We start from the raw sequence: 16,619 nt of genomic DNA, 5'->3' as shown, positions 1-16,619 counted from the left end.
CACATGCACACACTCCTCTTTGATTCCGATTGAATGGATTTTCCAAGTCTTTTAATGATCACTTATTTATTTTGTCGCTACAGAATTTTCTACTTTAAAATTTAATTACCTCTAAGATTAGTTTGATGCTTAATTATTATACTTACTAATTATGCAATAATTTAATTTAACCTAAATTCCAATTTTCCTAATTTCTTAGTTATAGTAAACATCCTCACAATATCTAATACATATAACAATAACAAAATAGAAATAGAATGAAAAATAACGAAATAACACAATTTAACTATTATAATATGAATTATGTTGGAATACTGCACGCAATTATTAAATTAATTAATTAAAAATTGCCTAATAGATATTGTTAATTAATCAACATATCAAATTATTTATAAGTATATATGCACTTAACTTTTTCCACTCTCGAATTTGATTCCTAAAAAATTTCCTAAATGCAAAATCTACCCATGTGTAACCATCAAAATCTCCATATGTGCTTCCATGCCTTGTCACTGGCGCTCACACTTGCCATTGCCGAACCACCACATGTTACGCCAAGATTGCCACAACTAGTCAAAAATCACAACAGACTGCCTCGTGCGCTTAAATACAACATGGATATAGTGAGAATGCATCAAAACACACCTGGAATCGTAAAGTTGCTACTGACCATTGCGAGTTTTCCTCTTCTTCTGCCATGCATATTGTCTCTTCATCTTCTGGCTTCATGTAGTTATTAGTTGTACAGATCTAGGATGACACACGGCTGCCGATTGATCCCTCTCTTCTGCCTGGTCACGACGGGATAAGTTGCCCATGCTGCTGTCAATCTCCTTCTCTGGTTCCCCTAACTCATTTACTATTATGTCTCTCTCTTTCTCTCTCTCTCTCTCTCTCTCTCTCTCTTTCTTTCTTTCTCTCTCTCCCTCTCTCTCCTCACAACTCTCTTTTTTGTAGGGAGAAGCAAGAGGAGTCCTGCACGTCTCTTTTTCCTCTTTGTCGTTCGATAGAAGAGGGGTACATGCCTCCTTCTCTTCCCTGGCCAGAGGTGTGTTCGCCTCTGGTCTATTGTTTTTTTGTTTCTAATTTAAAATGGTGTTATTTTGGAAAACCCCAAAATGATATTGTTTTGGCCTCTCTTATATATTTTTTTATGATGCCAGATGGGTTGGACCCTATCTACCTAGGCCTGGGTGTTACAAGTGTTAAGTGTGTGATTGTTATCGTATCAGTATAAAGTGTCGTCCATCCATGTTAATAGTTGAAGTGCTATCATACGATGGAATCTTAGTGTCTAAGTGTTAAAGTGTAAAGGATCAGCAATAAAGTGTGTCTTAAGTGTACTGTATAGAGTTATAAAGTATTAAGATACAAGTGTAGGATTTCAAGTGATAAGTATAAAATGCTTCAAGTGTTAAACACAAGCAAAAAGTGAAATTTAATGGCACATTCGATAAGAAAGAGTAACACAAGAATATATAAAATACACAAAACTGAGTTACAGCATGAAATCGAAATAATAGTGTCATGAAAAATATACCAAGTTTAAAGATTGATATAAATATGAAATCAAATTTAAATGAAATTTTTTTTGAAATTAATCTATAGTTAGTGAATACATAAACTCGTTTTCAAAAATCAAGTAATCTAATCATACAAATTTTATAACTATTTTCAAATCGAGAAAAATTGATAGAAGGTGAAATGAAGAAAGGTTTTGGAAACTATGTTCGAAGTAAACATTTTACACATTATTCTTAAGTATGTCGTCGAAATATTTTTTTTTTGAAAATTTAGTTTTAAACTAGTTCATCATCTTCTACATATTGTTTCCGTATTTATTGTTAGATTATTATTTTATTCTCACTGAGTATGTGAAACTCACCCCATTTTACCATGATAATTTTATATAAGTATCATGATTTAGTGAAGAATTGGACCAAAAGGTAATGATTAAAATCATGAAGCACGTGACCCCCAAGGTTGTTTTGGGAAGAAAACAAAAAATTTAGAGTGTTAAAATTTGAAGAAGATTTAAATTAAATTAAAATTTCTGCAAGACCTTAAATTAATGACCTTGGAACAAAATTTGCCCGAATATCAAATTCAAGATAATATATGTATATATATATATATATAATCTTTAGAAATTTAATAAGAATAAATTCCAGAATTTTTACAACGGACTATATGCATGGGGAAACACCAACAACCGAATTTCGGAAAAATATTGATTAATAGTAATTTACTTTAGCCCCAAAAAATATAAATTTACTTGAAAAATATTTCTAAAATTCAAAATATTACAAAAATAAAAAAAAAACTTTTGAATAGAGGTTAAATTGGAAAAGATTTAGAAAACTGAGAAAAATTCATAATTTAAAAAGGACTGAAATGAAGAAGATTTATAAAATTAGGGGAAAATTATAATTTTTAAAAATACTAACACTTAGACAGCTGAGCAATCTTGTGTAGCCAATTAGGAATGGCTACGAGGTTGGCCATGTGAAAACACAGTTGGGGATTTAAATCAACAGTCCACATCAAGCCACGCAAATGCTGAGTGGAAGATCAGACACTTAGGAATCATGTAGATAAAGACGATCCTGATCGTGCAACGTCGAACAAGAGGGGAAGATTAGATAGTGGAGGTTTACTCTCGCAGAAGGAGCTTATAAAATTACTAAAATACTCTTAATGAAACTCTAGATCGAACAACCATAAATCAACCCCAACATCAAACAACTCAAAGTTCATCTCACCTCGTGTAGAAGTCCAAAATTTGTTGAAAATAAAACGTAAGATCCATTGTTAGATTATTAGTTTTTTCTTATTGAGTATATGAAATTCACCCCAATTCACTATGGTAATTTCATATCAATGTTAGGATGTAGTGAAGGACTGGACAAGAGGGTAATGATTAAAATCTTGAGACACTGAGGAGTTATTTGAAAATAATATAGAGTATATGGTCTAAGTGATAAAAAATCTTGGGAAATTAGTGCATCATGTTACCTTGAAAATTATCTTGCAACGAGAGATGTTTAGAATGTTTAATTTAATAATATATAAACCATTGTGCATTGTATAACATATTGAAAATATTAATTTAATTTTTGTGTATCGACTTGTGCTGCCCCAATGAGAGTGCGGAACATCACAAATCGACCATCTAAAAGAGTCCTTAAAGTCTTGAACTCTTGGGAATTTCACTTATGGAAACCGATCGCTCTTCTTGAAATAGTTACAGCTGATTACTTATCTCCTAAAACATATTTAACATGTGAAAATCAAAACTTCTTCTCCCACAAAATAAGGATCCTTAAAATCTTGGGTGATTGACCAAAAGCTTCTACAAGGAATTCTTGTCGATCATTGCTTTCACCATGGATATACTTCAACTTCAAAAGGAATCAAGCATGGACAATTATCAATTCATATCTAAAGTTCTTGCCAAACACTCTTCTTATCATAACCGAAACACCAACCTCATGAATGATAAGAAGCAAGATATGGTCAACCAATTGAAGAGAGAAGAATCCTAATTATATGTATTTTATCATGTGTAAATTATGATATCTAAGAGTCCTATATAAGAATTGTAATTAGGAGTCATTGATCATTTAAGAGTCCTTCTCCTTTAGGGAGTCCCACGGCCTACATCTGTAAATAGGCCTCATCTATTCAGTTGTAAATCATTCAAATTAGAAATAAAACTTTTAAGCTATTCAAGCTTAATGCAGCCAATAGCTACCTTACTCGTAGGGAGGTTTCTTCAACTTTATTGTTGAATGGAGAATTAGTTTTAACTTATCAAGTCAACTTTATGCATTTTAGTCAATTCTTTTTCTTAGTTTGATTTCAACTTATCAAAAGTACTCTTGTGGCATTTAGTCAATTCTATTTCTAGAATTGATTTCAACTTGTCAAGGTCTTTTTGTGGCGTTTTAAATAATTTTTTTTTATCTTTATTATCTTAGTTCCAACCATAGATTGATTGTGGGTTAAGTAGAGGGAGTTTAGTTTAAGGATTAAATTTCTATATTAATTGAAGACCTTTAGTTAAAATTAAGAATAAAGAAGAACATAAAAAGATTCATAGTTGGTAACAACTTTATTTTCTCATTAGGTTAAAAAGAGTTCAAATCTACAGTTTAATAAGTTATAGTTTAATTTCTTTTTAGATCTTCATAATGGTATTTATGAAGTGTTTTGAAAGAAAATTATCAAATTTATTTGAAAAAAAATTTGGGGATTAATTTATGCGAATTTTTCTTTCGATAATCTAACCATATATACAAATTATAATATATTGGCATTGTTGAAACACATTTTCGCCAGCAAAATTTGGAAAATGTGAGAAATGACAATATTTAAGGGTACTAATTGCTCTCACCTATCTCAAACTTTTGTTTAATGAGCAGTTTTGCTTGAATAACTAGTTTTTAATGTCATTCACTTTATTTATCAAAACTTTCGAGCATGTAATGATAGAAATTCAAGAAGTATCTTATGCTCTTTTTCTTGATTCCTAACTTCAAATCTTTTAGGTTCAACTTGTATAATTACTTTTTGAGATAGAAAAGTTTTAAGTTCTAATTTTCTATTTATTATACTTTAAGTATTGTAAGAAATGAGGGGGAGCTCCTTTAGTAAAAAGTGTTTGAGGAAACACTTACTAAGAGTGAATTTGGTACCGAGTATAAGAAGAATTGTTCTGAATTTAATTAATATTATTTTATGGTTTCTTATAAACTAGACGATTTTGAGGCATAATACCAGAGCCTTTCGCATTGGAAAACAGATATATATATATATATGTATGTATGTATGTATGTATGTATGTATAGTAGAAGACATAAAAGGTAGTGTAAATAAGGCTGGTGGTTTGATTAAATTATATATATATATATATATAGCCATAATAACACCTAAACTTCTTTAAGCATAAAGGTCACAATAAAAGAAAATTAATAATTTCTCTTTTAAAAATCATTAAAGTTAATTATCATTAAAGTTTAGTTCTTCGAATTCTTTAAGTTAATTGTCTTGAAGCAACGTATGCACATAATTAAAGTTTAGTTATTCTAATTCTTCAAGTTAATTGTCTTGGGAATTCGACACTATTAATTCACAACCTCATTTTTTTTCTCATCCAACAGTTTTTAAGTATTAATAAAATATTCATCTGTAATTTAAAAAATATTAAGACATCTTAATTTATAATTTTATTCTGATCACGTGCATGTGATGAATTAAAATAAATATACTCAATAATATTTATTTTTCACTATAAATAAGATCTCCATGACACTAATTTTCTGTACCTAAGAAAAAAAGAACAAAATCAAAATGAATACCACAAAATCAGCTTTACTAGTTATGTTTTTTCTTCTATTTATAATTTTCACAATAAAACCATCATTTGGATACGTTGCACCTAAACCAATAGTTGACATTGATGGCAAGCCTGTCCTCTACGGGGTTGACTACTTTGTGGTGTCAGCAATTTGGGGAGCTGGTGGTGGTGGACTCACCGTTTATGGCCCTGGAAATAAAAAAAAATGTCCTCTGAGTGTTGTACAAGATCCGTTCGATAACGGTGAGCCAATAATATTTTCAGCAATAAAAAATGTTAAAGATAATATTGTTCGTGAATCTGTTGATTTAAATGTTAAGTTTAATATTACCATAAATTGTAATGAGACAACTGCATGGAAAGTTGATCATTTTCCAGGAGTGATTGGATGGACGGTGACGCTTGGAGGAGAAAAAGGTTATCATGGTTTTGAAAGTACACATAGCATGTTTAAGATCAAGAAAGCTGGGCTTCCATTTTCGTATAAATTTCATTTTTGCCCTTCATACCCTCGTACACGTTTAATTCCTTGCAATAATGTGGATATTTTTTTCGACAAATATAGAATTAGGCGTCTAATCCTTACGAATGACGCAAAAGAATTTGTTTTCATAAAAACAAATAGGTTTATGAATTATCCAAATATTGTGATATGACGTTGTAATATCACTAGTTATGGTTATATGCATGTTAAGCTTGACCCTGTTCTAAAATAAATGTTGTAATGTACTTATGATATTCTACTTGGATGAATAAATATATAGAGTTTGCTTAATTAATAATGTTATGATTTGATGAACCACTTTAAGATTTATTCTTTTCATCCAACTTTATATGCTTCATTTTTTCTTTTTCAGAATTTTAAGAATTTTGTTAAACAAAGAATATTATAAATGAAGTTATGATGTTAATAAAGATTATAAAAATTACCTAACATGATAACTGCTATTGTTTTATAAACTTAAGAGTTAACCAACATATATGCAACCTTTGTTAAACAAATTCAATGTTTATTTTTTATTATGATTGTTAGTTAATTTGAATTATCTATTATTTAGAAAGTTGATAAGTGATGTACCGCATATCTATGGATTTTATTTATCATCTAGAAAGATGATAAATGACCAATCTCATGGGAGCATATGGAAACCAGGTGGCAAATATATATGTATGAGTATATATATAATTAAAAACAAAAAAAAAAGAAAAAACAGATTAAGAAGAGAGAGGGCCAAGCGGAATCAACGGGAAAAAGAGAAGGGTAGCTTGGTGTTGCGTGATGCAACAATCGAAAAAGAAAGAAAGACAAGAGCAATCGTCGTTGTTTAAAGAGAGAAAAAGAAGAGAGAGAGAAGAAGAAGAGGAAGAAGGAAGGAGAAGAAGAAGAAAGAAAAAGAAAGAAGAAGAAGTAAATGAAGAAGAAGAAGAAGAATAAGAAAAAATGAAAAAGGAAGAAGAAAGAAAAAAAAAGGAAGTTGAGGGAAAGGAAGAAGAAGAAGAAGGAAGGAAAAAGGAAGAAAAAAAAAGAAAGAGAAAAAAAAGAAAGAAAAAAAGGGAAGAAGGAAGAAAAATGGAAGTGTGGCAACCAAATCTGATGCTGGTACGCCACATGTGGCAATGCACGTTGATTCCATCATCAGTGTGTGGCATTATCGGTGACATGTGTGTGATGGCGTGTAGTGACGCTGGTGACCAGGACTGCATGTCTGAAGATAAAATATATTCCTCTTTTTGCGTGTATAGTTTTCGAAATTATTCATAAATTAATGTATTTTCTATTATAAACAAAGAAAATTATCCAAACAATATCCAGATTTTCGAGAAGATTGTAGACCGAGGTAGAAAGGATTCCTAAAGCTTTTTCAGTCACACCATTGGTAAGAATTATGTGTATTATATATGGAGACATAATATTGTGCCTATAAATTATAAATGATGTGTGTAAATATAAATATGTATAAATTATGTATGTGTATGTTTTGTGTAGATATGAATTAATGAGAACAAAATTGATAAGTACAGAACTGAGAAGAACAAATGCATGAATAAATATATATATATATATTGTGTGTGATTGTGTCTACGCATTTAAGTATAAATGTGTGTATATATTAATAGAGATTGTGTATGTGTGGATATAAATATATATTATATGTGAGACATGTAGTGAGAGTATATATCTGTATTCTAATATATATGTGTATTAATATGTGCATATATATGTTATGCATGTAAAATATATAGCCAGTGTGTGTACGTGTGAAATTTGGATACACTGCACTTGCTGTGTGATCTGGTGCATATTTACGATTTACTCTACTTGCTGTGTGATCTAGTACAGTTGCGCGAAAAATCTGAGTATCCTGTACTTGTTGTATGATTTAGTACAAGATGATTTAGAAAGTATTTGAAATGTACGGCTCTGATGTGTATGATGATATTGTGTATTTTGTGTGTGTGTCTGTTTGTATTTAATTATACATAGAAATTGAGATCTTAGGTATAAAATGAGTGAATTGAAAATGAGAGAGATTTGGAAAGAGTGTAGAGTATAAAGACCTTGCATACCTACTCGTTTAGTCTTCATTGATGAAGGGAGGATGCATCTATGGCTGAAGTTCAACGGGTATGGTGAACCTGCACATGGATAATATTTGAAACCTAGTCCAGACATGGACAGGTATTGGTAAGTGTTTGGTTGACCTAGCAAATGTAATTGTTGTGGCCAATGTGAGATTGTGTGTCCTATCCATACGATGGGGGGATCCTTTTTGGCTCTCCTCAATGAATATATAAACGACATCACGCGATAAAACCTTAGATGTGATATTCTGAGTGTAAGTGTAATTTGAAATGAGAATAAGAATTATGTTAGAAGAGTTAGAATTAGAATATGCTTCGTGTGAGAATTTGTTTTGTTGTGTATTTCGATTATGATGTTTGTTTGACATTTTTTTTATGATAAATATTATTACATTTTATATATTGGATGAATGTATGTACGTAAGTCTCCGTTATAGAATCTTTTTTCTTACTAAGCTCATGAAGCTCACCCCAATTCACCCTCATCCAGTTTAAATGAGATGAGGAATAAGTTTAAGATCAATAGAAGATGGTGAAGAAAAATCTCATTAGTTTATATTTTAGATTTGTAAATTAATTTAGATGCTTTAATTATTGTAAACAAATAATTATTCTAAGAAACCTTAGAGATATATTTCCCAACAAGTGGTATCAAAGCTCGAGTTTAAGCTAGGTTAGAGAGAGAAAGTCATATCAATTAGTGAGAGAAAGCAAAAAAATGAGAAGACAGAACACAAAAAAAATTGTAAAAATTGTGTTTCTTCCCTTAAGACTAGAGGCGAACGACATAGGGAGAAAACTAGAGCATGGCTCAGCGATGTGCAGTATAAATCCTGATATGGTTGTGCGGTAGCCTCAAAGCAAACCTGACTAGTGGCTTGGTGCGTGTGGTGTAGTGGTGGGGGGCTTGAAGAAGAAGAGGATCTGTATGCAATGCTGCCAGAAAGCTTGGTGAGTGAGACACGAAATCTGACTGGATCTTTATGAAGATGATCGAGGAGAGTTTAGAAAAAGCCGTTTGTGCACAAAACTAGAGCCAAATAGAAAGAGAATACACGTTAAAGAGAAAGGCCCAGTCGTGGTGGCCTGTTTTATATGGAGGCAAAAAAAGAAGAATTTTCGGCGTGATCTCACCATATCTATGTTGGATTTGGAATTTTTGGTTTTTTTGGGGTGTTTTAGTGATTTCTAGCGACGACGTGTGGTGGTCAATGACAATGCATGGCAATTTTGGCGGTGACGTATAGAGGTCCAGTGGAAACGCACGAAACTCCGATGGTTACGTTCGATGTTGTTTTCTGCATGGTGGTACTTCCCTGTGAATGATTATTTATTTCTAACAATGATATTTCTTTTTATTTTTCTATTTATTAGTGCACAATCTATAGATTCGAGATGACATCCACGAAGTATAAAGTAAAAAATTTTGATGGTAAAACAAGTTTCAGTTTATGGAAAATTAGAATGACGTCATCCCTAGTACTATAACGTTTATGAAAAGTAATTGAAGAAAGATTCCCAGATGGTATAAGAGAGATAAAAAAGATAGATCTACAAGATAAAGTCATATGTGTACTTTTCATGAGTGTAAATGATAATGTTATGTAGGAAATTATTAGGAAAATTTATCATTTAATTGCATGGAAGAACTTAGAAGAATTATACTCTGCAAAATTGTTGACAAAAAACCTTTATCTAAAGAAGAGGCTATAAAATATGAAAATGATTGAAGGTACATCAATTCAACATCTTGATGAATTCAATTATATCATTATGGACTTGAATGATATAAATATCAAGCTCTATAATGAGGATCAGAATCTAATTGCATTGTGTTCACTAGCACCATTATATGATATATTTATTGACACTCTGCTGTACAGGAAAGACAACATTTCCCTGGATGATGTTAGTAATGCATTAAAATTAAATGAGTTGAAAAGAACTTCCCAGATTATAAAACAGAAGAAGAGAGTTTGGTGGAAAGGGGAAGAACATAAAGAAGGAATAAGTTAAAGGGTAGATTAAAATCTAGAGCTAAGAAAGAAAATTGTTTTGAATACGAGTAAGGTCATTTTAAGAGAGATTGTCCCAAGTTGAGAGAGAAAATGGGAAAGAAGTAAGAGAACTCTACTAATTTAGTCAGTGCAAATAATTCTGATTATAGTAATAATAGTAGTGCTGGAGAAGTCATATTTGTGAGTTCTGATCATAAAAAGAATTCTTAAATTCTTAATACTGTGGCTGTATTCTATATGTGTCCATAAAAACATTAGTTTTGTACATACAAACAGATGAATAGTACTGTGTACATGGGAAATAATAGTCCATTGACTGTAAATAGAATTGATGACTTCAAATTAAGAGTGTTTGATAGAGCCATCAGAACCATCGAATATTGGTATGTTCCTTAGATGAAGAGGAACTTGATTCTCTTTCTATTATGGATCCTCAAATGTACATATTACAAGCAGAGAATGATATTTTTAAAGTGTGCAAAGGCTCAATAGTATTAATGAAATGCAGTTTAGAATCTAAATTATATACTTTTTAAGCCAATATAATTTTAAGGGAAGCTGTTGTAGCATCATAGAACAGTTATCAAAATTAGACTATCCTGTGGCATATGCACCTAGGTCATATGAGCGACAAGGGACTTTTTGTGTTAGGCAGACAGAATTTGTTAAACGATTATAAAAAAAAAAAAGTTATGAATTTTTATGAAGGGAAATAGACCAAGGTGAAGTTCAACAAATAGGCAACGCACAAGACTAAGGATAAGTTGGATCATATCCATTTTAACTTATGGTGTTCATACAAAGTTCCCTTCAAAAATATTGTCAGGTATTTTATGACTCCGGTTGATGATTATTCTTGGATGGTTTATGTATATTTTCTTAAGTATAAGAAAGACGTATTTCCAACTTTTGTCAAATGGAAGACCATCATTGAAAAGCAAACAGAGAGAAAATCAAGTGTCTTAAAACTAATAATGGGTTGGAATTTTACACTCATAAGTTTAACAATTTCTGCAATACAAAAAGCATAATGAGACACTGCACTTGTGTTGGGTCACCACAACAGAATGGTATTGTAGAACACATGAATAAAATGTTTTGTGTAAAACACGAAGCATGATGTCTTACTCAGGCTTAGGATAAGAATTTTGGGCAAAAGCTATGAACATTGCTTATTTCTTAGTTAATAGATCTTCATCCACAACTATTGAATGTAAAACTCCTTTTGAGGTATGGTCTTGTTCACCTACTGATTACTCTCAATTGAGGGTGTTTGGTTGTCATATTTACGCTCATGTAAGGTATGGTAGACTTGAGTCGAGGATAAAAAATGCATATTTTTAGGTATGCATATGGAGTGAAAGGTTACAGATTGTAATGTAGTGATTCAAAGTCTTTAGGGTTTATTATAAATAGAGATGTGACATTTAATAAGTCTGTTTCACTAGACAATCATAAAAAAATACAATATCAGAATTAGATGCCGGTGTTAGAGAACAAGTGGAGGTAGAGGTTGAGACATTAATAGCTCAAATCCAATAGAGTACAAGGTAGTACAACTGATTAATAACAATCTTATAGCATTGCAACATACAAGAAGAGAAGACATATTAGACCACCACAGAAATATGAAAATCTATTTATATATGCCTTAGTAGTTGTAGAGACGGTTGTTTTACGAGAATCTGGAAGTTACAGTGAAGTTATTTTTAATTCAGATGCAAATCAATAGTTTGGTGCTATGGGTGAAGAAATTGAGTCACTTCATAAGAATCAAACTTGGGAGCTTATGCCATTGCCAAAGGGACAGAAGGTAGTAGGCTATAAATGGGTTTTTAATAAGAAAGAAGTCACTGCGAGGGTAGAAGCGCCTCGATACAAGTCTTAATTAGTAGGTAAACATTTTACTCAATAAGAAGGTATGACGACACACAGTTTCCAACTGAGAAACTATGCAGCCAAACACAACTGAATCAGATAAATGAAACATAAAAATTAAACTAAAATATAGTAGAAGTTATTTATCTCTTGTACATAACGTAATATTAAATTACATTCATGAGAGTATAAAATTCTATAGAGTCAAAACTAAATACAACTTACACAAACAAAGTAGAATACAAATATTTTGATTCAGGGACTAGCATTCATCTTCTCTTATATGAAAAAGATGAGAATTTAAATGGAATGAGCAAAACAATGAGCTCAGTAAGTATATCGAGTAGGCTACATCCTAGGCATGTAACATACCAACATACAGTCAATTAGAAATATAAGACTTTTCTTTCCCTTTTTATTTGAAAACCTTAAAATGTAGAGAAATTCAATTTCCTAATTTCTCCCTCATTTTTCCCTCCTAACTTTAACCAGTCTTTTTCCCTCACTATTCCCCCTTATTATTTATCTCTTAAAATTCCTCTATCAATTTTATTCCTCTAATTTCCAACCAACCATTTTATCACTCATTATCCCCCTAATTTTCATCCTTTCTTAATTCCTTAATTGTAAACATTTATATCGCACACAATTATCTCATCATATCTTTGGTCCCAAATCTTCATATTTATCCCTCAGAATCACCACAAGAATTTCTTGTAAGTTTCTTGTCAAATCGAGACATTCGTAACCCCTCCGTAGGTATTCTCAATTCTTAATTTGCCCCAACACAAATACTAGATTAAAGTTATTAAAGTTTTAGAGTTTTTATTGAGATTGAATGGATGTATCTATTATCCGATTGGTACCATTGTGATTTCTACTATCATAAGGGGATGAACACACACAGCCATGCACATGGTCACAACAATCCGTCGTCAGGTGACCCAGAACATAATACACACACCAACCACGTCTGGAAGGGTTTCTACCCACCCAAGGAAAGTTCACTGCACCACTGAATTTCAGCCATACCAATCTTAAACGAGTTATTTCTAAGTTTTCACTTCTTTTAATTATTTGTATTTTCTTTTTTTTCGTTTGTATAGTTTTTTGTTTCTTAAGGTTAGTTGGTTGTTGTTTGTTTTAATATTTAATTGTGTTGTTTTATTTGTAAATTTATTTATGTTTTAATTTTCCTAACAAACTAATTATATTTTTTAGAGACTTTATACACTTTCTTAATTAATCATGCTCGATATCTTAAACTATTCTAATTCTCACATTTGTTTCTTTTCCATCCTCATGGAACTATTCACTAACTCCCCTAATCATTAATTTTCCTGTTTTATTAGTTTTATTTTAAATTCTTAATTTTATTTAAGAATATGTAATTTTTGTTGATCTTATTTTATTTGTGAGAATTGTTTTATGAGTTTATGATCTTATTGGTGAATGTACACTATTATTACTATTCTAGTCAAACTTTTCAATCTCATCATAATATCAAACCAATCATAACATTATTTAAAATATGCAATCTTCATTCAACAATCAAGCAACAAGTAAATGATAAATTAAAACATTTAATATCACCATTTTTCAAAATTTCCACGTATTTGATTATTAATCCCAATTTCTTTCTTATTCAAAAATTAATTAGGTTTCTTTAAAAAACATTTTTGAAAACAAGCGAATGTGGTTTTAGGATACCTACTAAATATACTTACCTTCCTGGACGACTAAGGCATCAATTTACGCTCCTTTACGCTTTTCTCCAAGTACAATTCATCCTACGTGAAACTACACATTATTATTAGGAGAATTCCAAATATCAGAATTAAATCTAATAATTTCTAAATTACATATCACATTTTCTAAATCTAAACTATTTAATTAAATCCTGAATTAACTTAAAGCAGATAACACAAGATCGCGTGTTTCTAGGTTTTACCTCGAATCGAGTTTGGGACTTCTGAGGGGAACATATCCTGATTCACCACAATATACGATTGGACCGGTTCTAAAAAACTTCACGGTCAATAATGCAGTAACCCAAAATGTCCTCGGATTATAGTCTTTAGTTTTCTCTATTCTCGATTATCACCCATGTGTTTTCCTCATTTACAAATGGAATACATATATTATTAGGGTAGTAAAAATCGAGAACAATACAAAACGAAACAGAATTAACTTTACCTTTAGACATGCGGTCTCTAAAATCACCGTGCACCACCATATACATGTCGTCAACATCGCCACACATTGCCGCACGCATTAGTAACGCACTGTCACCATGTTACAAATGTCATATTTGAAACAGATCTACTGTCTACTGTGTGTGGTGCACTAGCAACAGATCTAGACGCATTGTGCTGCTTTCTTCTCTTTCTTTTTTTCTATATTCTTCTATTTTTTCTTTTATTTTTCTTTCTTTCTTTTTTTTTTCTTTTCTTTTTCTTTTTTCTTTCTTTTTTTTCCTTTTTTTTCTTGTTGTTTTTTTTCCTTCGTTTTTCTCACGACTGCTTCTTCTCCTCCGCTGCATGCGACACAACCACTACGTCGCTACAAAAGATTAAAAAACTGCCACTGACTCGAAGCTCCTTCGGATCCAGAATGGATCTGGCCTTTCCGCGGTTTGCCCGCTCGGCATGTGTACATGTTAGTTTCCCTCGATTTCGTTCCCATTTGTTTTGTACGCCATCCGACCCTCCTCTAGTCATGGTCGTTGTATGCAGAGCCCCGTTCTTTGTCGTGTACACCAAGGCTAACGCTTCCTTCTCCTTCTTCTTCTTCTTCTTCTTAGCTTCTCTCTCCTTTGATTGCAGCAACCATCTCTTTTTTTGCGACTGTGTACACCCTTCTCCTTCAGTCTCACGACACCACAACTCCTCTTTCTCTCCCTTCCCTGATCGATCACCACTCGAGCTCTTTCTCACATGGCAACACTCCACCCTTCTTTCCTCTTCTTTAGTCGCGGCGACAATTACCTCCCTCTCACTCTCACTTTTTTCTTTGGTCTGCTACTGTTCAGATTTGGGAAGGGGGTTGGGTTAGGGTTTATTTAAATACTCCCCTTCCCTCTCACTCTCATGTGGCCGAACAGCGTGGCCTATCTTGACACCTCACTTGCTGAGGTGTCCAACATTTCCTAAAATTCTATTTAAGGCCTATTTGTTTTTATATTTAACTCATTTTAGTCCTTTTTAATTACAAAAGACCCCAAAAATTTTAGTTTTTCTTCCTTTAAGTCCCCAAAACCTTATTTATCTAAATTTGAGTTTAATTTAATTTATAAACTCCATTTTTGCAAATTTATTTAATTAACAGGTGTTATAAAAGGGATCGACTTTAATGAAGTGTTCTCTCTAGTTGTGAAATACAGTTCCATCATATTCTTACTTGCTATGGTTGCTCTTCATGATTTAGAGCTGGAGCAATTAGATGTAAAAATTGCATTTCTACATGGTGAATTAGAGGAGCATATCTATATGAGTTAGCCCAAGGGATTTATCATTTCAGGTATGGAAAAACATGATTATCTACCTAGGAAATCCTTGTATAGTTTGAAATAGTCGCCTAAACAATGGTACAAGAGATTTGATACATTCATGATAGATAACGATTTCATTCGTAGTGCCTATGATAATTGTGTGTATCATAAGAGACTGTCAGATGATTCTGTGATTCGTTTGCTATTGTATATAAATGACATACTTATTGCTGCTAAAAACATATCATAGATTGATACTCTAAAAAAATAGTTGGGTAAAGAGTTTGAAATGAAATATTTGGGTACTGCAAGGAAGATACTGGAATGGGGATTACTCAGGATAAAAGTGCTGGAAAAATTTTCTTATCTCAATAATCATATGTTGAGAAGGTACTGCAGCGTTTTAATATGGGTAATGCAAAGTTTGTAACTGTTCCACTTGGTACTCACTTCAAGTTATCTGCAGATATATCACTGAAGACATGGAACATATGTCTAGTGTTCCATACTCGAGTGTTGCATCATGTATGCAACGGTTTGTACTTGTCTTAATGTTTCATATACAGTTAGTGTAATGAGTAGATACATGGCTTATCCTAAGAAACAACTTTGGTAGGCAGTGAAATAGATTCTAAGATACTTAAAAGGTACAACAAATATAGGTATGATGTTTAAAAAAGCCAAGATGAGTGACTCAATTGTAGGCTTTGTGGATACAGACTATGTAGGGGATTTGAATAGGAGAGATCTCTTATAGGTTACATGTTTACTCTATTTGGAAATGTTATCAACTAGAAGGCAACGTTGCAAGGTACAAGGGTCTACCACAGAGGCAGAATATATGGCTCTAATAGAAGTAGTAAAAAAGGTTATTTGGCTATACGATTTGGTGAGAGATCTTGGGTTAACACAGAAAAAGCTGACAATATTTTGTGACAATTAAAATGCCATACATCTTACCAAAAACTAGATGTACCATAAGCAAATAAAGTATATTGATGTCAGATATCACTTCATATAGGACTTTGTATCACAGAGTATCATAATAGTGTAGAAGATATCTACATAAGAAAATCTCGCAGATATGATGAACAAGACAATTCTAGTTAGCAAGTTTAGGCACTGCCTAGACTTGATTGGAGTATATAATACTCATTAGTGCCCCTAAGTGGGCATCATAACAAGATATAATGATAAAAAAGTCATTTCCTTTTATGTTGCTCCATTGTTTTAAGCTCTATTGAATCAATGTACACTAAAATCTTATTAAGGTTTCTTGCAAGTTGTTGTT

General features: G+C 31.9%; 1 protein-coding gene and 1 long non-coding RNA gene across 2 annotated transcripts; one reads left to right on the top strand and one right to left on the bottom strand.

Moving 5' to 3' along the window:
* Positions 1–315: 315 nt before the first annotated feature.
* Positions 316–1,620, bottom strand: LOC110821777 (uncharacterized). The gene is made up of 2 exons (XR_015817837.1): positions 646–1,620; positions 316–524 (listed from the first exon to the last, which is right to left on the bottom strand). It is a non-coding gene; the product is annotated as an uncharacterized LOC110821777 (long non-coding RNA).
* A 3,725-nt stretch (positions 1,621–5,345) lies between these two features.
* Positions 5,346–6,141, top strand: LOC110821736 (latex serine proteinase inhibitor). The gene has a single exon (XM_022051671.2). The coding sequence runs from the start codon at positions 5,353–5,355 to the stop codon at positions 6,013–6,015; it is 663 nt and encodes a 220-aa protein (XP_021907363.2). The 5' UTR covers positions 5,346–5,352; the 3' UTR covers positions 6,016–6,141.
* The last annotated feature ends 10,478 nt before the right edge of the window (positions 6,142–16,619 follow it).

This window comes from Carica papaya, chromosome 3 (assembly GCF_054855325.1).
Source record: "Carica papaya isolate Zhongbai chromosome 3, ASM5485532v1, whole genome shotgun sequence".
NCBI lineage: Eukaryota > Viridiplantae > Streptophyta > Magnoliopsida > Brassicales > Caricaceae > Carica > Carica papaya.
The sequence above is the reverse complement of the archived record's forward strand: the minus strand, read 5'-3'. Positions and strand labels throughout refer to the sequence as shown.

Excerpts from the sequence above, each read along its gene's own strand:
- LOC110821736 (XM_022051671.2), top strand. The coding sequence starts at position 5,353 with ATGAATACCACAAAATCAGCTTTACTAGTTATGTTTTTTCTTCTATTT.